The sequence below is a fragment of the Melospiza georgiana genome, chromosome 1, assembly GCF_028018845.1.
Source record: "Melospiza georgiana isolate bMelGeo1 chromosome 1, bMelGeo1.pri, whole genome shotgun sequence".
NCBI classification, from domain to species: domain Eukaryota; kingdom Metazoa; phylum Chordata; class Aves; order Passeriformes; family Passerellidae; genus Melospiza; species Melospiza georgiana.
The window spans coordinates 5,931,078-5,957,982 of record NC_080430.1 but is presented as its reverse complement, the minus strand read 5'-3'; the positions used below and the strand labels follow the sequence as shown (position 1 = coordinate 5,957,982).

The following is a 26,905-nucleotide window of genomic DNA, read 5'->3' as shown; positions in this document are numbered from 1 at the left end:
GAACTCAAGCAGGCAGATATTCATAACATAGGTTTTATATATATTTTTATATATGTATATCTATGCCAAGCTGGGTTTCTAATGATCAGTCTGGCTACCTGGGTATGCACAAATAAGAGAGCAAACCCAACTGTACCCCCAACTGTCTCCCCATGCTGGAGGGAACACGATCTCAGCAGACTCTTCTTATTTAGCCCTTTCCTCTTATTTAATTCCTTTCTTATAATGCTTTATAATAGCAGGTTGAGCATGTTCTGTCTTCAGTAAAACTGACAGGCGAGCAACTCATCATCCAAAGGAGGCTGGACAGGTAGGGTCAAAAAATGCCCCAAAACCATAAACCCATCAGATTTACTAGAATAAAAGTAGTCATTAATTTGTAGGTAATTTGGAATATTATGCCTTGAGAAAATAATGTCTGCTATCTCTGAACCATGATAAATAGAGAAAAATGAAAATATAGAATATTAAGATTAATTTTTCTCATAATCAATTGTAAAAAGAGCAATCATTGCCAATTTATGTGATGCAACATAAATTGCATTCTTTTTAACACACAATTATGAATGAGATTTCCTTCTGACCCCACTACTAACTCACTCAGGGGAGTTGGAATGGGATGACCTTGAAGATCCCTTGCAACCTGAACCATTCCATAAATCTCTCTTTCCCACTATAAAACCCATGCACAGCTGGGTTTTATAGTGGGAAAGAGAGATTAACAATCACTGTCTCCAGCGTTTGGGTACCTGAGACACATCAGGAGAGCTGAGGTTTTACTTTTGTGCTACAACTGGGGGCTGCCAAGAGGGCATCTGACAAAACCACGGCTTGGTGTTATTACCCTTCCAAGGGCTTAACAAAGGTTCATTTCTTGTTTATCCTCTGCTACTGTCCTCAAAACACATCATCAAGGAGTGTGATGCCTGGGAGCAATGGCAGTGGGCAGCCTGGCCTACCACTGATGTCATCTGTGCTCTGAGTGAGGGGGTGGATGAGTTTTAAATCTAGAGGTCCTGTCCAACCTGTATTAATTTAACTCTGAATGCATAATAGTGCTGTAAGAGTGTCATGATGCCTGAAAATTGTACACAACAAATTGCCAGCACGCTGTTCCTGGTGGAGAAACACAGAGCATCTCAGGTATGACAGCCAGAGGGAAGTGATACTTTAAAACTTGGGTTTGTTCCATGATTTTTTTCTTAGGGTGCCAATGAGTACATTTTGTTGAGTTTGGCTTGGTTTTACTCAGCCTTTAAAACTCATCTTGTGGCAGCCCCTGTAACTCTGTTCAGAATTATTCTGTTTAATGGTCTATATTTTTCTTCTCTTCCTTTTTTTGCTTCTAAACAGCCGCTATCCGCGGTTGGGAAGGGCAGGACACAGATCCCACCACTAATCAGACCAACTTCACTTGGGCACGTGGCATTTTCCAGCTGGCATTTGGGCGTTTCTGGAGCGATAGTGGCTCCTACCCCGTGGTCACATGGAAAGATGTGACCGTGGAAAGGTTCTGGGCGTCCTTGGTGTCACGAGCTGCGACCAACCACGCGTTGAGCGAGGCTGCTCATTCCCTCATGACCCTCTGGAGATATTCCCCTGAAACCTCTGCCAGCGGGGAATTACGCCTAAAGGACTTGGTGGAATCTTTCTCCTATTAGGGTCTGGGAGAGAGGAGAGCGCCGTGGGCCGAGGGCTCTCTTTGGATGACCTTCTGTGAGACACGGAAGATAATGTCCAAAGAGGGAGTAAATTTTGCTGCAGAGAACACATACCGATGGAGGTAACGGGACTGGAGTGTTGCAAGGCATCTGGAGGAAAAAGTACCCAAATAGCTGGCATTGGATAAATGTTCCTTTCCCATCAACCAGAAATGGTCTCTCCATTTCTGTCAGGTTCTTCCCAGCAATGCTTGCTGCCAGGGCTGTGACCCTACCTGGCCTTCACATTTCCTGACCCAAGAATGTTCCCTGTTGACCCTAATCAAAGCTATTTTGAGATGATAAAACATTAACAAGTCTCCCCAAGAAAAACGACCTATGGCTTATCTGGGTCACCCAACTCCCGGAAAACTGTGACCTCAGCAAACTTTCAGCAACTATTTCAAGAACATGCATTATCTTTGTTGCCTTTGTTATCTGAAAAAAAGGGGCCTGAATCTGGAACATATTTGTTCAGGACGTAACCTATGCTGGATGCATTGAGAAATGTCATAGTTTGAATTTAGATAGCTAAAGAAGTTAAGAAATTAACCCTTCCCCTCTCCCTCTTCTTTTTCACATAATCTCCTTCTTTCACAAATATTAACTTTCATACTCCCAAATGTACCAAATATTGCTGTATCTCTTTATAAAAAGTCAGTAAAAGCAGCACTAGATAAACCTGCCCAGTGCATTCTCTTCAATATTTTCATTTTTGTAGTTTAAAGTCTTGTCATCTCAACTAATTAGACTGCTGTTAGTTGGTTTACTTGGTTTTTAACTAGACTGAAGTGACAGCTGCATGAGGTTTAATTGCAATAGTAAGTTTGGGCAAAAATATTGGAAATATTTAATAGCAGTTGATTACAGGAAACCACTTTGTTTCTCTGCATTAATTAAACCTAATGTTAATGTCATTGCTGTAAGAATCATTTGGACTTTCAGTTTATGCAATTTCACTGGAAATTTTATGAGCAAATAATCGCACTGTGTTTGTGCATTTTTGCCAAATCCATAAGCAATGTGATCACATTTAGGCAAAAGAGTAAAGTCTGAAAAATGTGCATGGATAATCTGTGCTGCACAGGAAAGGAGAGTAGATATGTTGGGGAGGATGTCCCCTGCACCTGCAGGTGTCCCTGGACAGGAGAGCAGGCTCTCCTTCAATTCCCATTTAGAGCTCAAGGCTCAGCTGGCTGCATCCTGGGACAAGAGAAAAACACCTTGACTTGCATAGGCACTGGTGAGAAACTAAGAGAGATTAGGAGCAAAACCAAAATGCAGGACCAGGGGTGCTCAGGAGGAAGGGTGCCAGAACCTGGGTGGGAATAACCCAACAGTGCCTTCATTTCTGCATTTCTCTGCTGCCAGGTTGATCAGCAGGCTTCAAATCTGGTTAAATACTTCCAGTGATCCATCTGGAAGAGCATCCCACAGACAGCACTGAGGAAGATCTGACAAACTGGTTCCACTGTGGTCCTGCACCACGGAGTTCAGGAAGGTCTGGTTATTTTAAGAGAGATCAAATTACAGAGTGTTGTGTGGTATCTGCCTCGTTTCTTTTGAAAAGCTGGATGGTGGTCATGGCCAAACAGTTTCAGAATTTGTAAACTGGCATCTGAACAGTGCTGATCTCACAGCACTGGCTTGTTTAAGCATCTATAACATAATCACTTTGCAGGGCACAACAGAGATAGCTGCTCACTAGCCCCATTAAGAAATATATTGTGAAAGAATGAAAACACCAGATCTAATTTCGAAATGTTATTGCATGGCCCTGAATAGTTACACCATGCTCTCTTCCATCAGCTGCATTAATTTTTGGCTACTGCTTTTAAGCAGAGCTGCCAAAAAAATGTTTAGATCCAAGGGACATTTGTAAGCCCTGCAGGGCTCCCTTACCTCATTCAATCATCTTTCTCACAGATATAGAGATGCACATTTTTGCTGACTTTAGGGGCATTCATGTACCCAGCAAATCATCTCTGTCTGATCCCATCTGAGCTGCTCTGTTTTTGTTTATAATAATGCTTGAATTTTCAAGGGACTATTCTTACATTCAGCTAACCCTGTTTTTCCCAACCCAGATTTATAGGAAAACAAAAATTTGACTAAGATAATATTTGGAATTGCACTCGCTCTGAGAAGAAATAACTTGGAATGCTATTTACTTTATATATTTATTTTAACATAGATCTCCTGATGTAGCTGGGTTTTACATCTGTGTTTTGGAGCAGGCTGGTGTTAAAATATTAATAAAATTATGGTGAATATGGTATTAAAAGAGATATGTAAATGTGGTCTGTTGTTATCTAAGATAATTATGTTAAATGCCCTTTGCATAGCAGTTCTCTGACTAGATGGAAATTACTGGATGTGCTAATCTTGACACCCTTTAAAATAAATGGAAGAGAGTCTCTGAGACTCATGAACCCTCCAGACAGGATCTATGAACTGCCTGGACACATTTAAGCAATGGAAACATTCTGATCTGGCCAGTTCTTTACCAAATTTTATCATGCACACATATTGGAAGGCACAAATCTTCACTGGCCAAATGACAAAAATCAGCATTTAGAAAACAAGCAAAGAAACAAACAATTCTTTATGGCACAAATTAGGATTTTAAAAGCCTAAGACTTTAGAAGCTGCAGAGCATTTTAAAGCATGCTCTTGGCTTATCTCACCTTGGAAATCCAAAGACTAATGGTAACAAAGGATTTTGAGTATGTGTTTGGAGCATTATAGTGTCTGAAAAACAGAGTGCATCCAGTGAAATACTACTGCAAGCAACCACAGCAACATGGTGAGAAGGCTGGGAGATGTTCAGTAAGGGAAAAGAAGGTTTCTTGCCCCAGCATTGCAGTGAAACATGCAGGCTCTTACCTTCAGGGAAGCAATCCTCAGGCTCCATCAGCTCCTCAGCAAACTCGGGGATCTGCTCCAGCAGTTCTGCAGGATTTGTCAAATCCACTGTGCTGCCTTCAGAAAGACTGATTTCATCAAGCTTGTTGTCAACAAGAGCAAAGATGTGGAAAACAGATTGATCAGTTGCCCTGAAGGAAGTAGCTGGGTTGTCATTCCACTAACCAGCACCCCAGCTGAAGCCACCACAACAGAGACATTGCCATGCACTCCCCAAGGTGCCACCCCTTGGTGACAGCTCTGCCTACCCTGAGACCAGGGACTGACCCATCAACAGAAAGAACTTAGCACACAGAACTTACTTTTTGAAACAACAGAGAAGCAAACCACACAAAGAGAGTGAACAGCCATTGAATATTCATCACAGAATCTTAGAATTATTTGGGTTGGAAGGGATCTTCAAGATCATCCAGTTCCAGACCCCCAGCCATGGGCAGGGACACCTTCCACTAGACCAGGTTACTCTGGTTTATGGTAGGTGGAACCTTAGAATGATGGACTTCATCTGCTTGACATCCTGAAGGCTCCTGCCTTTGGGTGGGGGGTACCACAAGTGGGACAGGAACGATGGACTCCATCTGTTTGAGATCCTGAAGGCTCCTGCCTTTGGGTGGGGGGTACCACAAGTGGGACCTATCTCCTGAAATGCTGAAGGATGAATTGGATGACCTGCCTTGGTTTCCTGTCTTTTGGGCCTCATTCCTGGGGTTCATCACCCACAGCTGGTGGGTGAAATCTGCACCTGCTCAGGCAGGACCATGCTCTGCTCCTGCTGACAGCCTCTCCTCCAGCACCCAGCTACACAAAGCTAAAGTACAAATATGTTGAGAGGGCTCTTCCCCCTGTCTCATCCTGACTGGTTCTCAGCAAATGACATGGCCCCTTGCCTTTCTGTCACACCATTCTGTTCTCAAGGTGATGCAGGAGGAGAGGCACATGGCTTTTGGAAGTGTCTCAAGGGCTCTACCACTTGCCTGAAATATTTGACACCATCATCTTAGGTGCATTGTTTAAATTCAGTGTTTCTCAGATCCTCCTCTGCAAAATGGGGCAGGAATATTCCCACTCCCTGAAGCATTGGTTGTCTCATCTATTTAGAGCAGGAACTCTCAAGTAGATGTGGGTAAAAAAAATTCAGGGGAATATATTATTTTCAAAATCTGTTTTGAAGGCTGAACTCATGATTAAAAGACATATGATACAAGATTCAGTAAGTCACCCAAATATGAAATAGAAATTTCATTTCAGGTTAAACTTTCCTTAAACAGAATCAAGACACTTTTTTTTAGAAGAAAAGAGGAAATATCTTCCCCCTTTTTTATTTTGCTAGCTAAAATAAAGGATTTCTATTTTGTGTTAATCCAAAATTGAATTTAACTTGATTTACCTTTAAATTTTACAAGCTAAATAGCTTGGCCACTAAAGTGAAAGACCTGATATTTGCCCAGTCCTGCTCACAGTTTGTTTCTGGATGTATTAGATCATTATCTGGTGTAAGGGGGCAATACCAAAGCTGGCATCTTCTATGGGTCATGGCAATGACAAATAGCTCCAAGCAGGAGAGGTGTGTCATTTGTGAACTGGTTTGCTCTGTTCTCTGAGTTCCCACTTTTTATGCTTTATCTTGCAATACTATTGCCTTCATTTAAAAAAAAATGAGGGCAATAATACTTACCCACGCTTTTAAACAGCCTGTGAGATAGTTATATGAGAGATGGCACGTACAGATAAAGTATTATTTTCATAAGCATGATGGTGATGGAGTAAGAGACTAGGCACAGCTTTATATATTTATTATTAATGTGAAAATGGGTCCTCTGTTTTCCAGCATACACAGTCAATGCAAAATTTATGGCTGAATTCAGAGAAATGCTGAACCTGGGGTAAAATGGGTAAGACTGAACATTCCAGCAGCGCTTGCAAGCGGGGGTGGAAGCTACTTGTTTGCAATTAGCTGCAGCATCCAGAAGGTCACAGTCTTGGCTAGGGTTTTTAATGCTGCACGCAAAAGATCCGCAAACAATTGAGAAGAGACCTTTTAAAAAGAGAGAACAGAAAGAACAGAACAGGTCCAAGGTACGGATAAAGCTTCTGAAAAGCCATATTCAGGATGCAGCTGTGGTATGGAGCCCATTTCCTACGGACTCACAACAGTGGATGATGGTGGGAAAAAATGTCATAGCAAGTTCTAGCACAGTCAGAACTTCATGATGCTGCTCATTAGGGAATGCATTTAGTCATTATGTGTTCTGTTACGAGGATGTCAAAACAGAGATCACTGAAATAGTCCTAAATCATATGCAGCTGTAGGATGTAGAAAATAGGGGTTCCAATGAGAAGAGAAGCTTTGTTGGGTATAATTCTTACCAATAGCCAGAAATCAAAGAAAATTGTGAGAGCAATGTCAGCTTGATAACGTTTTCAACTAGAGAGCTGGATTTAGCAAAGACAGGTAAGGAAATTCACAGAACAAAATACAATGAAATTATCATAGACTATTTAGTTATTTATCAGGAGGAGTTTCTAGGAAATATTAGAATCCATCAGTGTCAAAGGGAGGTGGGGAACATGCAAGGCAAACAGACAGGTTTTCTTCTGAAAAGCCTTCAAAGAAGAAGAGGCAATGAATATGGATTCAGAAAACTGTAGATTAAGGTTTGAGGGTCTGAACAGGGACTAGAAAATGGAACCAGACATATGAGAGAGAAGGAAAAGATTAGGGATGATTCTGGGAAAGAAGCAAAGGTTACTCTTTGCCAGAAAGGTTAAAGGGATTAAGAGGGTTTTCATGAACTCAGGGAAGAGTCAGGGACACAAGAGCAATTGATGAGGGGAATGTAGCTAATCAAAATTCAGTTGTCTAAGAAAATAAACACTTCTTAAAATCATCCAACAAGCGGATCAATAACAAGAAAGGGGAGAGCCTGTTAGAATTAATATAAATGTAAGTAGAGAAATAGCCAGAAAGCCTGTATATACACAAATACAAACCAGCAGACCCAGGCAAGGCACGCTGCAGAGAATAAAGGGATCCAATACACCCAGTTAACACATCATTAGCAATCAATAGTGAATGCTCATGGAAAACTGGAAACGGCCCAGGAGAGCAGCAATAAGTAAACACAACACTGAGCTGAGAGAGGAGGAAAAGGGAATAATCATGGGAATCACATATCACTAAACACTTGCTGCAGCCTGTGATTAAAGTAAATTAAATAAAGACAGAGAAAAGGAGGGAGCTTACTCAGAGTGAAAAGTCATAGACATAAAGGCAGTGAGGTGGTTCTCCTGTGTGCTAAGAGAACTCTGCACAAACAGGGTGAAAAGAGTTTAAAAGAAGGCAAAAAGGACAAATACAGAATCCCCTCTTTCTTTCTTGGAATGGGTGAGTGGAGGAAGTGTCCCAGGCAGAGGCAAGGGATCTGTCAGAGACCCCTTTGGAAGATCTTCCCCTGGTGCATAAACTCATGCTGCAGAAGGCAGCTTTTAAAATGTTTGTTGATGGAGTGACTGTTTTAAGTCCCTGGACTGGGCTTCCACACCCGCTGCTTGTGCCTGTAATAGCAGCAAATTGATCTGAAAGTGTTTTTCCAAAAGCCTTTAGCAGTGAGAGGCTGAAATCTCATCGAAAGTTGATGTTTGCTCAAGGCTTAGCCCTCTTACCTCCCTTCTTCCCTGCCTCACCTCTGAAAATCAGAGCCTTAATCTATCAAATTGACACATGATATATAAACCTCAAGAAAACAGTTGGATGTCTGTTACAGAAAAGCTTACTTTTAAAAAAAATTGTAATTGGCTCAGGTTCACCCATTGCTGTGTGGAGAAAAGCCATTCTAAGGACCCAAATATAGCACAAACTTTCTCTTCAGAGGAGGAAATCTGCAGGGATTAGGGTCAGCATTATCTTCACTAAAGATAGAGAAGAGGTCCTGACCGATATAATCCTCATGTTAGCTGATAATATTAAATTGGAGAGAGTATTGAAATCGAGGAAGCAGAAGGGAAAAGAGAAGGGAAACGTGGAGAGAATATAGCAAAATAGGACATGATTTAAAAAAGTACAAATGGGAAAGTTACAGGAAAATTTCAATGAACATTTTGGAAACCTGAAGTAATATTAAAAAAAATAGATGTGATTTTGCAGTGGGATGTAATGATGTAGAAAACCATATGAAAGCATCATATCTAGATAATGAGATATTATTTCTTTTTTTAGAGTTCTGTAGAAATTGTATTTCAACATTGCACTTCCTCCTTGGCAAAAGAACTCAGAAAATAAACAGTTGAGGGAATTGCAAAGAAAGAGGTAAAAAATGTCAGAAAGTGGCTCACAGATATTAATTAAAAAAAAAAAGAAATTAAAGAACAATGGTGCATGACTTCAGGGGGTAAACCCCAGACAATAGGAAGCAAGCAACAGTCTATTAAAGTAAGTGATATTAATTACTACAAAGAGACTAATGGATAAAACTGGTAAAAGACTCTAATGAAATGGCACTTTGAAAGGGAAAAAAATGGTGAGAAAAGGCTGGTATTTAAGGAAATAGGCATGAAATATTTCTTTTTAGCAAGTGAATTATTCCTTTTGGTAAATGAAGAAATCTAAGCTTAAAGCCAGAAACCCATTTAAAGCCAGATTCCACAAAGTTGTGTGAATATTTTATGGGTCAGCATTTTGGCAGAGAAAGCAACCAGTCTGTCCTCCCAAGTCTTCTCCACCCGTGACACCAATGATTTTACTTCTACGGTGCCTTTCTGATGATTGATACAGAATGAATTTTTAATCATTTAATGGACCCTTTACTGACACCACCAGGGCTTTACTCGGAACACGTCCAGCGTTTCCTGTTACCGACAATCACTGGAAGCCTCTTGGCCATACCCAATCTGTCACCCCCTTGCAGTTGTTGGCTTTATTTGGCCGCTTGCAACTTCTTGGGACATTCATCAAAAATCATGACGAGCGTGTCCTGGCCTGCTGGCACCAGGATTGCTTCTGCTCAGGGGGACCGTGGGTATGTGATGCCCACACGAGACCTTCCAAAATAGCATCCTTTGGGCTCTGCTCTTTTGTGCTGGCATTCGTAGCCTCGCGTGAACTTCCGCTCGATTTCAACTCATCCCTGGATTATTGCCATGTTCCTCCACCTCTCTCTAAGCAGCTGCAAATAGAGTCAATTATACTCTGCTATAGAGGGGTGGCATTTGTGTCTCAGGACCCTTTGAAAGCTGAGGGAGGAAATGGGGATTATTTCTTTATCACGATGTTGCTGAATATATCGAGGCTAGGATGTTCCTGACTTATCATGACATTTTGTTGTAGCACTAAAAAAGGACAGAGTTTTCTGGCCTCCCTGGTTAGGATCACAGGGTCCATTTGTCTTGAAAAGATATTTAAACATGAAAGATACCTAATCCCCTGAGAGAAAAATGGCTGACGTGGTCTTCTAATTCCTCCTAGTTATAATGCTTCTTTACATTGTTTGTATTTCTTTGCTAAATATACATATTATTATTTTTACTCTGAGACCAGAATATCAAATATTTGAGTCTCCTTCCTCTAAATTCAGGATGTTTTCTTTCTGAATATGAATATGCCAAGATGTACTCTGGCAAGGATTGCCCTTTAAAGAAAGGCTTCACGGCTGGAGGATTTCTGGTTCCTGTGAGTGGAATTTATCTCACCTAAATGTGCAACCTAAGTGCTCCCTTTATAGTTAATGGAGAGAAATGGGCACTTTTATGAGATCTGACCTAATGTAAATGCTGATTTCAGCTGAAGACACATTTACCTGCCTACATTGTCTAAACAGAGGCCTCAGATGACAAGTCCAGATGCAGATTGTCTACATTTAGTTCAGCAAATTCCACCCATATGACAACAAGAATCAGCAGGCTTGGAGAAGGGGAGCCCTGGCTCTGGGATGGGTCTGTTTCCTGTTGTCCTGTCAAGATTTCTTCATGGGATTGCTCCTGCTGGGCACAAACTTGCCAGCAGTTTTGCTGCAGAACTGGGAAAGGTGTGATGTGTGTGAGTGCTGTGCCATCCCTTCCCTTTCATCAATTTTCATCCCACACAACAATTCCTGGTTCCAGCCTCAAGCAGCTGTGGAGTTCTCCAAACTCCCAGGACATTCCAAACCTCCATTTCCTGATTTCAAAGAGAGGAATCCTTCACTCTCTAGTAATAAAGGCAATGTTATGTCAATAAAATACTAAATCTGAAGGGGAAGAACCCCCAACAAGTAAGCAAGGAGAATACAGGCAATTACACAGCCTGGAGTCACTCAGTGTACAGTACATACACATTATTTTTGATATTTATGGTTATGAGGACAACATCATCCCACAACTTGAAAATAAATGTCAATGTGTACACATCAAGAAACAATTAATGAGCTGCACTTTGGCCAAATCAACTAAAGAATACCAAGGCTTGCTCTTTAGTTAGTACCTTCACATCAGCTACTTAAATTGCAGCACCTTTCTTGGGTGTGTGTTAACAGGAAAAGAAATGTTAATCTGTGACAGAGAGCAGATGCTCTCCAGTGAATTCAACATTCAGGTCTGCCAAGTCAGCAGATGCCATTCCTAGAGCTGCTTTTCAGTGGGAAATCACACACATATTTTCTCCTAAAATGGGACAGTAACTTTATAGATGATTTTGTGGTTTGGTTTTTTTTTTTTTCCAAAAGCCTCTTAAAATTCCATAATAATTTATAATGCATGTTTTCCAAGCTTTCCAATTATTTTTATAATGACAAATTCCTCTCTCTTTTGTATTAGGACTGTAATACCTATTACACACTATTGCTTTCCTACCCCTTGACAAACATGTAGTTTTACAAGCCATAAGCCCCACATAAACCAGTGGCATGCACTACAGAGCTGGTGCAATGAATTTCATGCAGTATTCAGGTAGGAAAGTCGTTTGTGTTACCTCTTTTTGCCCTACTGGAGGTGGTGGCTCAGCCTTCAACTGCTTATCCACGTGCAACTCACTTAACTCTTCATAAATCTCAGAGTTCTGACTCCGGACTCCTGGGCTTTGGCATCGCTGCCCCCTCAGCTGCAGCTGCTTTTCCTGCTGGAAATAATCCTAGATGGGTTTATTTTCTTTCTCTTTGATAGCATGCTTATTTTTTAAGGAGGACTCTCCAGCTAGAAGAGAAAACAGCCTGGAGTATTCTCGTCAGGGGACGACATCTTAAAGAAAATGGCAAGAAATGAGATAACACAAGCCTATGGTGCAAATTTTGAGCTTTAGCAACTTGGATATGCCAAGGTATCTGACTGTAGAAAATGGACATACAAACAGACCAACTTTTTTTCTGAGCTTTTGTTGCTGAAGTGGGATGAAATTCCCTTGCCATCTCCATATTGAGCCTGGTTCTGAGATATAAACTTCCTCAGTGACGTGAGGTGCAGAGAGAGGTGGCTGCCAAATAACCAAGGGGTGTACTCTGAAAACTCACAATCAGGTGGTGACACTCAATGATTTGAGTAAAAACTGGAGAAAGGCACAAGGGCAAAACCCAGTATTGTTCTACAAGTCAGCTCGAAACATGGTGAAAAATCTCCATACCCAGAGAAGAAAAGACACACATTGCAGGGGAAGAAAATGCAAAGTTCACTGGAAAAGATAAAAGATATCTGAAAATAGATATGGGAAAGCTGCAGGTAAACACGCAAATGCATGAGGCTCCTATTCGGCAAAACACTTAAGGCCACTTTGCACCCACTGAAGCACAGGGGGCTCAACCACAGGCTGAAAGGAGAGCACACTCTGAAGCACTTCCCTGAAAGGGGATGGACTCTGGAAGCACAGCAGTAATTTTTTCTCTCAGTAAACGCATTTGACTAGACCTTGTGCTCGCTGGTATGCGTGGTGCCATTAAACCCAGCCGCTTCTTCCTGGGGCGGTGATTATTGCTGCTGAGCTCTCCAGAGCTTCTCCCAGGACTAATGGCACAGGAAAGGATCTTTGCAGGGTTGGTCCCTCCCTCTGGAGGCCCAGGTGCTCTGTTGGTGTGCCTTTATTGATCCACCTAAGGCAGGGATTTCACTGAAAACTCCACAGCTCATCACAGCACTACCACGGTTCGTGCCATTACTAACGCAGCCACTGAAATATTAATAAAACTCCAGCAGGATTCAAAGGGCTGTGCTGAATTGCTTACAGAGGGACTCCCATGCTGAGAAAGAAATTACAAGCATAACCAGATTTCAATAGTAATTGTTTAAACCTATTTATCTTTCACTTGTCCAGCTTTTTTTCCCTTTCCTTTGGCTTGACTGACATTCAGTGTTATTCAGGTATTAAGCAAATTTCCCTTCCCCAGGGAGCCCCAGACTACCTGCCTCAGTTTTAAAGCCACATCACTGCAGGAAGTCCCTCAAGAGGTACCCGGAGCAGAAAAACACTTTATTCCAAATGTAACTATCTGAAAGACCAAATGACACAAAGGAAGCAGTTGGTTAAGCAAATTGCTCTCTGTATAAATACTTTTGGACTGTCAGGTTTGTAGCAGTCTTTTCAAATGTCGTTGTGTGTTTCTGGGAAATTAATTTTAAATCGAATTACTCGTTTCCTGATTTGGAGGGCATGTGGTCTAAAATATATTCCAACTTTAATAAATCAAATTATGTATGTCCAAACCTATACCCTCTGCATAGGAAGGTACTACACACAATTTCTAGTCACACATTAGCACTGATCTTCATAGGCCAATAACCACAGAGTTACAGGTATGTCTCTGACAAAAGGTAACACTTTTTAAGGCTTTTCAGCAGTTTTTATCTTTGGAAATTGTTTAATATTCAGGAGAGAAGCCAATGTGGAAGGCACAGTACACACAACTAAGGCACTCAGCCATAAAATGACTTTTTTTTTTTTAATGCAATGTGCATACAACTTAGTACCAAGTAATCTTAATGGCATGCTATTGGTTATAGCACTGGAACAACAGAAACAATTGTTTCATGCTGAAAGTGCAACACAATCTGAGGTGACGTCTCAAGTTCATTTATGCAGAAATGTTGTGCACTCAGATTCACTAGAACTGTGCACTGTAAGAGGACAGACCCTGTAACTCAGCTGGTCTGATGAATATTCTAATTGTTAAGCAAATCATTGTGTTAAGCTAGAGTCAAATGCCAAACTTACACCAATTCTCTATTTACTAATCCCTCTGTGTGGTACCAGGACTCAGCAACGCTTTCATAGAGATTCAACTCCAGGAAATGTGATCCTGGCTTCTTCCCAGAAATCACACTTGCACCAAGTATCCAATGAGTTAATGTTAATTAAAACTGATTAATATATCCTGGCAAAATATTCAATGGGAGCATCAGGCACATGTGCTCAGACAACTATTTGGTTCATCAACTTGGGTTTTCAGGCTTGTCCTCTAAATTCAAAACCTGGGAGGAAATGAGTAAGAGAAATAGACTGTTCCAAAGAATCTGGTTGTGCAGGCTGATCCCAAAAGGAGTCTTAGGGAATCAGCTGAGTTTTTGCAAGCAACCAATGACAGCCTTGGTGAACAATTCTCTTGAGATGTGACAGTCTCACTTCCAGCACACAGCACCTGAAAATCAGCAGAGACCTGTCTGGGGAAAGGTGCCTTTGGTTTATGTCGTTTAACTTCAGGCTGTTTGCTTTTGTCCTTATTCCAGATGATTTGTTCTTCTGGTGGCAACGGCAGCAGGTCTATCTCCTGTACAGCTTCCCACCGTGGGTGGTTTACATAATTTATGTTTAATTTTTGTATCAAGTGCCACGTTGCCAAGGCAATACACATTATGTTAATATTTATCAATTCAGTCGCTTTCTTCATTTGTAAAGTAAAAACATTGAATGGTACTAAAACTTTGTGCATGCAAAGGGAGGGCTGGGGAGCCCAGGACTGACCTCAGGATGAACCAAAAGTTTGCTCACCTTTGCTTTGACATGAACCCTAAAAAGAGGTGATGCGCCAACACCATGTCAGTGATTAGCACATGGAGAGGGGTGCACAGTGCTGTCTCCTCTCACACTTCAGCCAAGTTGCAGCACCAGGAAAACAGCTACCAGACTGGAAACAGGGCATAATCTGGGTGACATCTCAAGAGTGCTGGTGCACGGACCCACATGGCTGTTTGCTGACACAAATAAATGCAAAGGCTCCACACTGTGTCGTGTCTCTGAAAAGCACAGATCGGCTAATTGTTCCAGGCTCAAAGGGGGATTAGTGCAAATGCCACTCCTCTGGAAAGAGGACTTGCTGCTGGCAAAACAAGGCAAATACCTGTCATCAGCGTGGATTCACTTTATTCCTTCCCCATGGAAATATCATTTTTTCCATTCTCTGCAAACAGATTTAGAAAGAGGATCCCAGGACTTGCCTTTCGGGTGGTGATCGGTTCAAATGGGTTCTCCTGATGCTTCTCTCACTCTCTAGATCATGACCCTATCTTGTGACATTTGTTCCCTGATTCTCTGGCTGTGGCTGTTGTGAGAAAGATGTGCAAATCCTTTGATAGCAGGAAGCTTCCTGTCCCAAGCAGGTGGGGAGGAAAGAGATAGGAATTGGCTCTGGGGCTCTCCTCCCTTGCCATTGTTACCGCAGAACCAATAAGCAAAGATAATGTGGATGGATTAAGTTAATTATTTTACTATTTTATGAAAAGGTTTTCCCTTTCTCGGGTGAGAGAGTGCAAAAGCAAACTGCCTTTTACTCAGTCACAATGCAATGGGAAGCTTTGATGCCTTGTATCCACTCCCCACCATACTCATGCATCCATCTGCCTCCTGGAAGCCCAATTTTGACACACTAATAGGAATTCAGGGGTGTCTGAGTTCTGCAGTCCTATTCCAGGAATGATCTGGTCAGGATATTTACCATGGGATGTTGCCCATCAGGATTCTGACAGCAGAAGAATCTCCTCTTTAGCCATTCATTAATGAGTGATGCTATGACATTAAGTCTCCTCAAAAAATCCAGCTCCTTTAACCAATGACAACACATTGTAACCTGCAAAGTTTCCCATACCCAAATTTTGGACACCATAAGGGGAGTCTGCAGAGCTTTTGCTGTGTAGTAAACCCTGTTCAGCAGAGTAACAGGGATTTTACAAGAGGGCTGTTTACTCTGCAAAGTGGTTGTTGATGTTTGTGTTTCTCCTTGCAGACAACTATGGATTTCACAAAATTGCTGTGCCTAGTAGCAATTGGCACCCTTTCTCAGCAACAGTTTGCATCTAGTAACTGGCACCCTTCCTCTGCAAAGGAGCCAACGAGTAAATGATGGTGAAAACTGAACTGTTTGTGTACTACCTCCACATAAGTGGAGAAGCAAGCAGATTGCAGAGCTGCTGAAAGACGGTGAGCTTGCATTGCTGCCTTGGTGGCACTTATTCTGTGTGTAAAGTAAACAGGAGACTGCAGTCTGCAGAGCTGACAACTCTCAGATAGGCTGAATTCAGTCTTTCTGAAAAGCCTTGAAAAATCTGAGCTGAAATGGGAGAGAAATAAATAACCACAAACCGGAGAAACGAATCGTTGGTGCTTATTACCAGAACAGATCATTTATGATCCTGATCCTTCTCTTTCACAAATAAATGTAAATCCCTGTAGCACCAACAAAATCAGTGCATTTATCTTTCTGCATGAAGAAAGATCACCAAATATATCAGGAAAATTCCCTTACTTCCATAATATGAGAAGGGGAAGATTTGTATCACTTATTCTGCTAGGAATAAAAAGAAGGCTGGAGAGCAGCTGTCACTTTTAAATGTGCACATTTAAGAGTCTCTCTAACCTGCTTTGAAGATTTGCTTCTGTAATGCAGAGTTGCCACTACTCAGTTTAATGGGCTATCACAGGAAAACCCGGAGCAATACCACAGCACAGCACAAGGATTATAGCTGAGACACAAAAAGGACTTGTGCTGCACTGTGTTCATTTCTAAGAGCATTTTGTTGGCAGACTACAACACTTGCAATACCAGTGTAAAGTGTGTCAAGTCCTACCTTAAGGCTGACACACACATGTATCATTTAAGACCTGCAAATTTCTCATAGAGTGGACAAAGCCAAGAGAGTCTAAACCTGATTATTAGAGACTGGTGATGCCCCCTCTCCATCCTATGCCACTTGGTCCCTCCTTCCACTTCAGCAGGAACAGCCAGACACCATAGCTTAGTACACTGATTTTTGTTCCAATTTTACAGCATTTATCCATCCCTCCCTGTCATTTCTCCTGTCATTCATCTATGCAAAAGCCAGAAACAACATGGTGCAAAGGGAGTAGTAAAACATAGAATTAAAGATGCTGCTCACATTTGCTCTGTGAATCCATATGAATATTTTTTTTTCACTTTCTTGTTGACTCAGCCTTTATAGGAACCACGCTTATAAAAATCCAAATCACTAACACATGCATAAGAGCCACGTGGGCAAAACAGGTTAAATGCAATAGTCTCTGAGCCCTGAAAGAGCAGAGTTTGTTGCCCAGCCCCTGGGCAGATGATACCCCCAACCTGGATGTCTGTAGGTGCCAGGTGATTTTTGTGTGTACTGTCACCTCTCAGGGTTAAGGGCATGGAATTCTGAAGTTAAACCTATGTAAGTAAAACACAGATTTTATCCTCCTGTTTGAAACACATTTTTTCCCCCAAAAGGTCACAAGGAATTTGTAAGAAAACTCCAGCACCTGCCTAGAAAAATAACACACCTGTGAGTACTTAGCTGGATAAAATTATCTGGCCACTACAATTCAGGACGTGCAAGGCTAGGGCTGGCCAGAAATCACAGCTGCTCAGCAGAGCATGTTAACAGCAAAACCTCCCCTGGAACCAGCCTGACCTGGTATTTTCTTCTATTTTGAATAAAGGTGAACTAAAACTTTGCCAGACAAACCTCATCACAGCCCCTAACTGCTGGTCTCACTGCATGAGTGTTGGATGTTTTGCAAAATGTCATCCCTCAGAAGCAGCAGTTCAGCAGTGTTCCTTCTTGGATTAATCCAGAATATTTTAAGCCTTTGAACTTTGGCTGCAGAGGAGCAAGGCACATTTTTTCTAATGGCTTCTGTCTTCCTGGCCCTAGATCCTTTACCACACTGAGCAACACACTGCCCATAATAAAACAGAAATTCATTATTCCAAGGGTTGACTCTTAAAACTTGTCTGAGAGGAAGAACTTGGCAAAAAGATGGACTGCCAAAGTTAATTTGTACTGTTATCAATTCAATAGGCTTAAATAGGCAGTGAAAGCATTTCATAAGGGTTCATTGTTCAGAGTTCAAGCTAATACCTTCTGCTAAATTGCATTTTGAAGTTTAATCACAATCTACTTTATGTTTCTTTCAGTAATTGGGATTTCTCCACAGTATAATATGAAAAACTCAAACTAATGGGCTTCTCTGATGGAAGCTTAAATTTTGGAAATTTGCCTTGGAGTGCAGTGAGTGTGAGTGCCTGAAATAACCCAGAACCTTTCACCCAATTAAGATGTTAATATTTTGATCATTAAGAAAGTTTCATATTATTACAGGCAACAGCAACAAAATAATCATTATTTGAAGTGCTATTTTGGAGTGTAATTAATGGGAGCAGCTTTACCCCTCCAACACACACTGCCTCACACGGCACGGGAGCGGTTGGGGAACTGGCTGCTGCTCTTTTTGTGTAAAATGCTAAATGTCAGCATTTTCTTTATCCGAGAGAGGAACAGTGAGAAATGCTCATTTCTGGTCAGCCTTTTGCTCCGGGGAGGGACACGGATCCTGGGAAATGGCATCCAGCAAGCTGTGACTGACTGATGCGCACTCCCGGGGCCGGGCACTTGTCCAGACGCATGTTGTCAACTCTGCTGCTCCTGATATCAGCTCTTTCAATGCCAGCCTGGCTTTTCCCCTCTCCTTTCCTTCTCTCCCCCATCAGCTCCCTGTGTTTCCTGCACCTTAGGCATTGTGCTGTGCAAAAATATGTTTGCCTGGCACTGAGAAATGAATGAGCACCCTAAAACTTCTGTTTGTGGTGTGAGTGCTCCACTCACATCAGCAGAGATATCTGACACAGGAGTTTCTGCCCCACTCTACTGCCACAAAATAAACAAAAGCACCTTTCTACATGTAGAATCCCAGATGAGGACATAGGTGCTTTAAATCTGCTGCTGGGATTTACAGTCCTGTTTTCTTTTTTTTTAATGCCTTTGCTGCTATTCTTCTGAAGACAATAAATTCAGAACTGTTCTCTTTTATTGCCAAAAATAATTAGCCAATAATTGAGTTCTACACAGTTTTCAAGAAACACGAAGCAAAAGATATGGCTTAAAAAGTGATAAATTCAGGCAAACTATGTCCAGAATAATAATGAACCCCCCCTGTTATCTTACTTAATGATCAGAAAAATATTGGCCCAAATAAAGGTGACAAGGAGGATGCTGTAGGATTTATTGTGTGCAGCATGCATGTACACACGTGGGCTCACTCTCCTCCCAGTGAGAACTGGGGAGCCATCAGCAGGATTTAATGGTATTTTATCTAGTTATACTCAGGGAGAACGTGTCCCACAGACTGGAACTGCAAGCAGACAGAAAATAAATACTATTTGAAAAGGGCATTAGGGTTCCTGACAGCAAAGTATATTTCCTGCAGTAAAAGGCTGAAATTAATGTACCCTGTCAAATAAACACATGGCTTCATGGTATCTCTGATTTATAGGTGTTAGAATTATTAGGAGCATAAGATATTGTCACAAACAATTCTATAACAAAATCTTTGTGCACTGGCATTTTTATAGCAATTTTCAATAATTTCAGCTGCACTTGCATCAACCTGGAATAATTCCATTGACTTTTGCAGAATCCCTTCAGGTTTAGAAGCAGGTTTGTAATGAACAGGAATTGTACAATAAAATTTCCACTGTGTACAAAGGAAACAGATGTGGGTCCACATGCAGATGGTGAACTTTCTGTTACCTGAAAAGTTTCTTTTTTTTTTTTCCCATCTTACAAATGATGCATCATAACTAAAATAAACTTACAGTCTCCCTGCAGAAATTAGCTGTAGTCCTTGACTCAGTGCTATGAGAAAGCAAAACCATCAAACTTTAATGGTCCTTTCTGACCTCAAAATTATGAATCTCTTACTGGTAGAAACTTGTAAGAAAAGCCATCAGAAACAGTTTCATCTTGTCAAATGAAATTATTTAGTAATTTTGAAATATAATAAGCGAAGAAGAGAATAAAAGTTTGGAGTTCTGATCCATTTCAGAGCAATACAGAGACTGCACCAATGGAATAGAGACTGAGGGCAGCCAGCTCTATCTTTGATGTGTACAGAGGCAGTTACTCCTCTACAGGTGTGTTCCAGATTGCAAGGCAAGATGTGTTCTATTACCATCTGCATGGCAGTTGTCTTTTGTCAAGTGGGCAGTTTTCCTTATCTCTGAGTGACCACAATCACTCCTCCCTTGGGAGGGGACATCTGCTGATAACAGCTATTGAATGTCACTGCATGGCTGATAAGAACTACAGCATCCCATGGGGAGATGTGAGCCCAGAGGGAGGAGCCAAGCATTCCTACTTGGATATAATCTGGAGATTCTGGAACACCAGCACAGCTTCTGCACTGGATTCCCCAGAGGAACAGCAGCTGCCTCTCCTTCCACTGGATCTTCAGAGGAAGAATACATCCTTCTACAGGATCCCTGCTCCAGCAGAACCACCCCTGACACTGCAGGAGGGCTGAGCCACAATTCCAATGGGACTGCCACCAACACCCTTACCCACAGGGCGTCAGGCTGGGTTCTGACTCTGTCAGTGTTGTTCTAGTGTACTGCGTTTATTGTATCCTTTTATTTTCTTCCCTATTAAAGAACTGTTATTTCCTGCTCCCATATTTTTTGCCTGAGAGCCCCTTAATTTAAGGTTTATAGCAATTTGGAGGGGTGGGGAGGGTTTACATTCTCCATTTCAGGGGAGGCTGTTGCCTTCCTTAGCTGACTCCTGTCTTTCCAAACCGAGACAAGCTGGAAACCTGCTCTCCCTTGGAAATGTGCTTGGTGAAGTCCAGACAAGGCTATATAAGGGGGGAGAACTGTCAACTGAGAAAAAAATGTATGACTGAGAGAGCAAAGCGTGCTCTGGAGCAAACAATACCCATCCAGTGTGCAAAATCCAGGTACTGACCAGCCCTTGGGTCCTCTGTGCAGATCTAGTTCCAAACACCCCAAAAATGTCAGTAGAGCTGCTGCTGTACCCAGAGTGGTCTAGGAAAACCCCACTGAGAACTGGAGCTGGAAAGCCTGAGAGGAAATGAAAAACACAGTCCTGCAGGCAATATTCCTTGCCTGGTCAGGGAAAGGCGAGCCCCAGGAGACACAGCAGCAACTCTCTGCAGTTTCAGGATTCCTGGACCCAGGGGTTGTCAGAACTCAGTCCATCCCTCTGGGTGTCCAGAGTTGCCAAGGACCCCATTGCAGGCTCAGAGACCCTGGCATGCTGCCCAGAACACCTGGAGATTTGATTGTGACCCTTGGAGCAAGTTGCCAGCTTTGTAAGAGGGCCTGAAAGTCACAGAAGTTTGAATAGTGTAGTAACAAAATTATCACAGGGTGAAAATGCAGATTTTAGGATTTTTGGAATGGGGGTTATGGGGACAAGATGGAGGGACTTGGGTGTGTCTAGCCTGTCTAGCCTTTCTTCTTCTTCTTCTTCTTCTTCTTCTTCTTCTTCTTCTTCTTCTTCTTCTTCTTCTTCTTCTTCTTCTTCTTCTTCTTCTTCTTCTTCTTCTTCTTCTTCTTCATTTTCTGCAGTGATGTTGGCACTTTGGGATTGGTCTAGAGTAGAAGTGCACTGTCTAACATAGGTGATAGGTATTGGGAATTAAGTGTAAATATGTTATACATAGTTTGTAGTATAAAAGGACAACACCGTCTCAGGGGCGGTCAGAGTGCTCGTGGCTGCCCTGCTGAGCAGACCTCTACTGGGCAGAAAATTTTTTTTTTAGATAAGAATTAATAAACAACCTCAAGACCAAAAAGTGAAGAGTCCAGACTCGTTCTTCAGCTGCGCGGGCTGAAGCAGAGACATCCTGCACATCTTGGGGCAGCAATTACCAACAGCAACCTGAGAAGGGGTGAGCCTGAGGCAGGAGAATGGGTCATTCCTCCTCGGGATGGCACAAAGTGGCTCTGGGGGCACTCTGGGAGCCCAGCAAGACCAGCCAGGGCTCGGGGGGTGTGCGTGCCTGGAGCCCAGGCTGGGCTGGGCAGCGCTGGGTCCCGGCAGCAGGCAGGCAGCACTTTGTGTGTGACCCAATTAGCCACTGCCTCGGAACAAATCAATAATGGCATCTTCTGGAGACAAGCAGGCCAGTACTGCTGGCTCGGCAGGGAAGGCACAAAGGTGTGATCTCTGTGGAAAATTGGTGTCCAGGAGGGTTCTGTCACTGCAGAGGGGCTCAGTGTGAGATGTGGCCATGAGCCATAGAGTCACTGCAGCGTGGGGTTTTGTGGCATTCACATTTTCTGGAAAACCCCTTCACCCAAGATTTTTCTCTCTCAGGGGTCTCTGTGGTCAGGATGACCCCGAGATGTGATAGAGAGTCTCTTTTCCCAGAGACTGAAGAAGGAGACTGGCAACCGACGAAGGAGTCAGGATTCTTTTGTTCTAGTTCTCAAGGTTGTTTATTTGCTGTTATCAATAACATTCTTTCTCTGACCTGCCAAGGTCTGTCCAGCAGGTTGGGTTGTGGCACACTGCCCACTTCAGAGGTGATGTTATCTTTTTACACCAAAAACTATGTGTACACTATTTACAATAATTTCCCAATACCTATCACCTATGTTAGTCTGTCTCTATTCTAAACCAATCCAAAAGTGCCAACATCACCCAGAAGATGGAGGCTAGGAAGAAGGAGAAAGAAGGACAAGGCATGCCCAAATTCCTCCATCTTGGGACCCCAAGCCCCCATTCTAAAAACTCAAAATTCTACTTTTCTATCTTGTAACAAACTAACAATCATTCTACCTAAACTTTTGTGGCTTGTAAATCCTCATATAAGGTTGGTAATTTTTTCCATGGGTTAAAATCAAAGGCACAGGGGTCTTGGGCTCTGTGCCAAGGTCTCTGAGCCCCCTGGCAGGGGCTGGAGCCATTCAGGGCAACCAGAGGGATCTCCTGGATTCTGACATTTCTCCTGGGAAGCTGAGAAGCCTCAGAGAAAAGGAAAACAATTCTTATCTCATTTGCTTGTCCTGTGTTTTGCTCATGTGGAATGTGTTTGGAGATTGTTTACTCACAGGTGATTGTTTCATTAAATTCTGGTGTGAGTTGTTTTGACTCATTGGCCAGTCAGGGCCAAGCTGTGTTGGGATTCTGGAGATAGTTTTCATTATTATCTTTTTAGCCTTCTGTAAGTATATTTTCTGTATTCTTTAGTTTAGCTTAATATTCTTTAATATAATATAGTATAATAAAATAATAAATTAGCCTTCTGAGAACATGGAGTCAGATTCATTGTTCCTTCCTTCTTCTGGGGTCCCAGCAAATACAATAGGTTTTCTCCTCAGTGGCATGCTGGGTGGCCATAAACAAGAGGTTTGAGTAAGGCAACACGTGTAGTAACTCAATTTAAGGCAGGGCAGAAAGACGTAACAACCCTGCTGGACTCACTCAAATGAGAAGGAAAGAGTAGAGTAATTTCTTTAGGTGGTACTACTAAAATTTCCTGGCTGTAGGAACTCATGGATGAACAGAAGAATCCAGACAGTGAGCCTATAACCTGAACCTCACCGAGACTGTGGTAATAGGTACAAGATAGAGTTAACTGTGAGTGCAAGGTGTTGTATTTTGGGGGCTGATTTAGGACACCCAGCATTACTCATCTGGAACCTCCTTTAGGTCCATTTATCACAGGATTCCTCAGAACCAAAAAGTGATGTCACTGGGAAAAAGGCACACACTCTTCTGGACTACAACTCTGGGCCACTTGAAAGGGAAGCACGACTAAAGCAGAAGTTTTTGAAGATAAAAGCTTTGCACTTAGATAGCTAATGCAAATGGCACAAACCCCTCTGATGTCTGAAACCTTCAATGTAGCTAAATTGCAGGTAAGTTGTTGTAGAATCCATTGCATTAGTTGGACTGGGCTGTATCCACTTAATTATCTCATCACCTTGCTGTCCCCATAATCTATTTCTTTCTTCTTCAGGGCACTGAAAGGTGGTGCCACATATGAGAAATGGTCATAAATTAATTACAAGACACTCTGTGGAGGCTCAAGATGGTAACTTCCACATTTTAATCATCTAGAAGGCCAAAATGAGAACTCAAAAGAACCTCAAGAAGATGCAGCCAGTAAATCACTGTGGTTGTGCTGAGCTTTTGGGAGCTGTTTTCCTGCTTGGAAAACCCACATTTTACATGTCAAAGACTGGGAAAACATTGAAAGAGAGTTATTCTTTTTCCTCAGTATGAGGCTAAAATCATTAAATCCTTACGGAATCTTGTGGATTGAGAGGGAGAGACTTCCCCAGCACCATGAACAGGTCAAGGAGAAGGGGTTAGATAAAGAAACAAACTAAAATGCTGCAGTGCCCAGCAGCACACATATCACACAGCCGTGACAAATTAATTTAGCTCGAGGCAGCTCTTTCTCAGCCTCACTCCCCATTTCTTGTGCCTGCGCTGACTTTCATTGTTCTGTTTTCCTTTTGGACCCTTTCACTGTGGGATGTGTGGGCTACAGGTACAGGTACAGCTCTGTGAGCTGGCAGAGCATCTCACTTGCATCTCAGTAATCAAAGGAGATTTGGGAGCCATCAGATGGGCTCACTCCTTCAAAACCCTCTCAATGACAGTGCCACAAATTGGCAGCTTTCAGGAGCATGGCTGCTGCCAGTGCAAGCTTTGATAATAGAAATGGCAGCTGAAATTTAAACTTAGACATTTCCATTACTCAGAGGAAAATGTGCAGTCAAAGAAGGTTTTCTCATCATCTGAAATTTCAAGCTGCTGTGTGCAGTGCTCTGGGGCCCATTTCTCATAGCCACAATGGCTTATTTTAGAGGAGTTTTGTGACTTTCTGGGAAGAACTTGGGAAGTATCCTTTTTGGTACAGGAGCTGTAAGCTGAGATGATCCTCACCCTAAAATACCCAAAGTTAGGGGGGCATCACCAGTCTCAAAGTTATTGAGATCAATAACTTTGTGGTTCTGCCCAAAACCAGCATCCCTTTAGCCTCTCTCTTTTAGACTGGACAAGTCTTTTAGACTGGATAAGTCTTTTAGACTGTACAAGTCAGACTGATGGAAGCACAGGATAACTGGGCTGGGATCTTCAACCGACAGAGGATATGTAAAGGGTGTGTAAGAGTTGTGTAGGTTTTCCAGCTGTGCACTGCAAAGGCATTCATCCACATTATCCCTTTTTATGCATCTCCTGTCACCTCCTTTTCCATGCTCTTGCACCAAAATCCACTTGCAGGAGGAGGAAAACACATTCTGGCAGTGCTGCCAAAGGGCTGCTCAATTCCAGGTCAGCCAACAACTTTAAAGGGAAGCAGGGTATTTTGTCTTCTCCTCAGAAGTAAATGTACATACACATTCCCTTTGTACATACTAAAATATTGAAATATGTAAAAATATGGATTGTAATTAGGGGAAAGTTGGAATAGATTTGAATGTTTAGCATACCCTTGGTATTTCTTGTTTGGTTTCTGCGTGATGCCCTCTGCACAAAATGATACTTCACCCTAATTGTGCCCTCTCAGTGCAATCATGTAAATTTTGCTCTTGTTCATGTTGTTCTTCCTTTGGGAGCTCTAATCTGGTTATCCTGGACATGCTGGAGGGGAGGAGGTAAGGACACCCATGGAGTTGGGGCTTGCAGGATTAAAGTTTCTGGCTGTGAGTGAGGAAATTAATTCCCCACAGTCCCACAGGGGTGTCCTTGGTAAAAGGGTCAGCCCACAGTAATGTCCCACAACTCAATATCCAGGGAATTGGGATTTCATATCAGCCTTCAGATACAATAATTTCTCCTGCAGTAACCCACATGTTGATCAAGAGAATTTTTCTCTGAGTCCAGAGATCATACATCTTTGGAATGGGCATCAGTAAAAATGACAGATCTTTCAATTTGTTGGCATCTGCTTTCTCATGGCTGTGCTCCTTTTGGAGATATTTACAGCTGTGCAAATTTATTAGGGTTTTGCAGAAAAGCAAATGCAAAGCTCATCACACAATTATAATTTCTGCTGTTAAGCTTCTTCCTATTTTTGTTTATTTATTATGCCAATGTATTTTGAGTTTTTGAGTTGGAACAGCCTTGTACACACACATTTTCCCCTCCAGGAATTTGTTAAAATTGCTTTCTGGATATATGAACTCTCTGCTTATTTGGACCTTTTCTGCAGTAGACCCCTCAGACCTGCAGATAAAAACTGCAAACCATTGATCAGGGCTTTGCACAGGGGAACAGCAGTGACCTGCAGCAGCTGTTTGTCCAAGCCTGGAAAGCACCAGTGACAAAGCTAATTAATTCATTTCTCAACTCCATGCCTTCTGCTTAATGCACATGCCAGCAGTGAACCACATTATTCCACTGCAATCCAAATATCTCGTGGTAATGTGACAATGTTCCTCTAATGTTTGTTGAGAATTTCATTAAAAGATACAGTGGGAAAGCAGAATCTTGGTTTGTTTTTCCTACTGGGTTTTGTTTCCCCCTATTTTGTTTCACTCTGAATCCCCAATGTTTCTATTACATGTGATGATGTTTCAATATTATTGAAACTATTAGGAGTTTTCTTAATATTTCCAAATCAACCTTTTATCCATAATATTGTTTCAGTGAAATGCCTCTTTTTCTACATCAGCTCTTTCTCTCACAACTCTAATAGATCCTACTAAAGCTCTAATTCCACATTTATGGTATAAAATAATGATAACCTGTTTCTTCCACTAATTTACACACATAGTGTAGCTGAACAGAAATCTGCATTTCTACACTTTTAAAGAACATTAAGACATAAAAATCCCAAGCCTTCCATGCCCTTTGCTGGGATTTATCTTGCAATTGTGAATGTTACTATTTATCTTGAGAGAGGAATGATAACAGAGGTGCAACACCCACCCCTGAGCATGCACAGGCACACATTTCCAGAGTCCAAAATTTCAACAAGCTCTTGCTTTCAGTGTGAAGGAAAAAAAATCTGGGAGTGTTTGAGATTGTTACCATCTGTCAGACCTAGCAGGAAGGTGTGGGCATCTTTAAAGACCAAAAAGAAA

General features: G+C 42.0%; 1 protein-coding gene across 1 annotated transcript in view; it reads right to left on the bottom strand.

Annotated features, from left to right (window-relative positions):
• LOC131094203 (sodium channel protein type 5 subunit alpha-like) overlaps nucleotides 1-26,905 on the bottom strand; it is a 214,261-nt gene that overhangs the window by 45,126 nt on the left and 142,230 nt on the right. The window contains exons 18-19 of the mRNA XM_058041717.1: nucleotides 11,566-11,712; nucleotides 4,587-4,707 (exon numbers count right to left, since the gene is read on the bottom strand). Coding sequence (XP_057897700.1) covers nucleotides 4,587-4,707; nucleotides 11,566-11,712 — 268 coding nt within the window. The remainder of the gene's footprint in view (nucleotides 1-4,586; nucleotides 4,708-11,565; nucleotides 11,713-26,905) is intronic.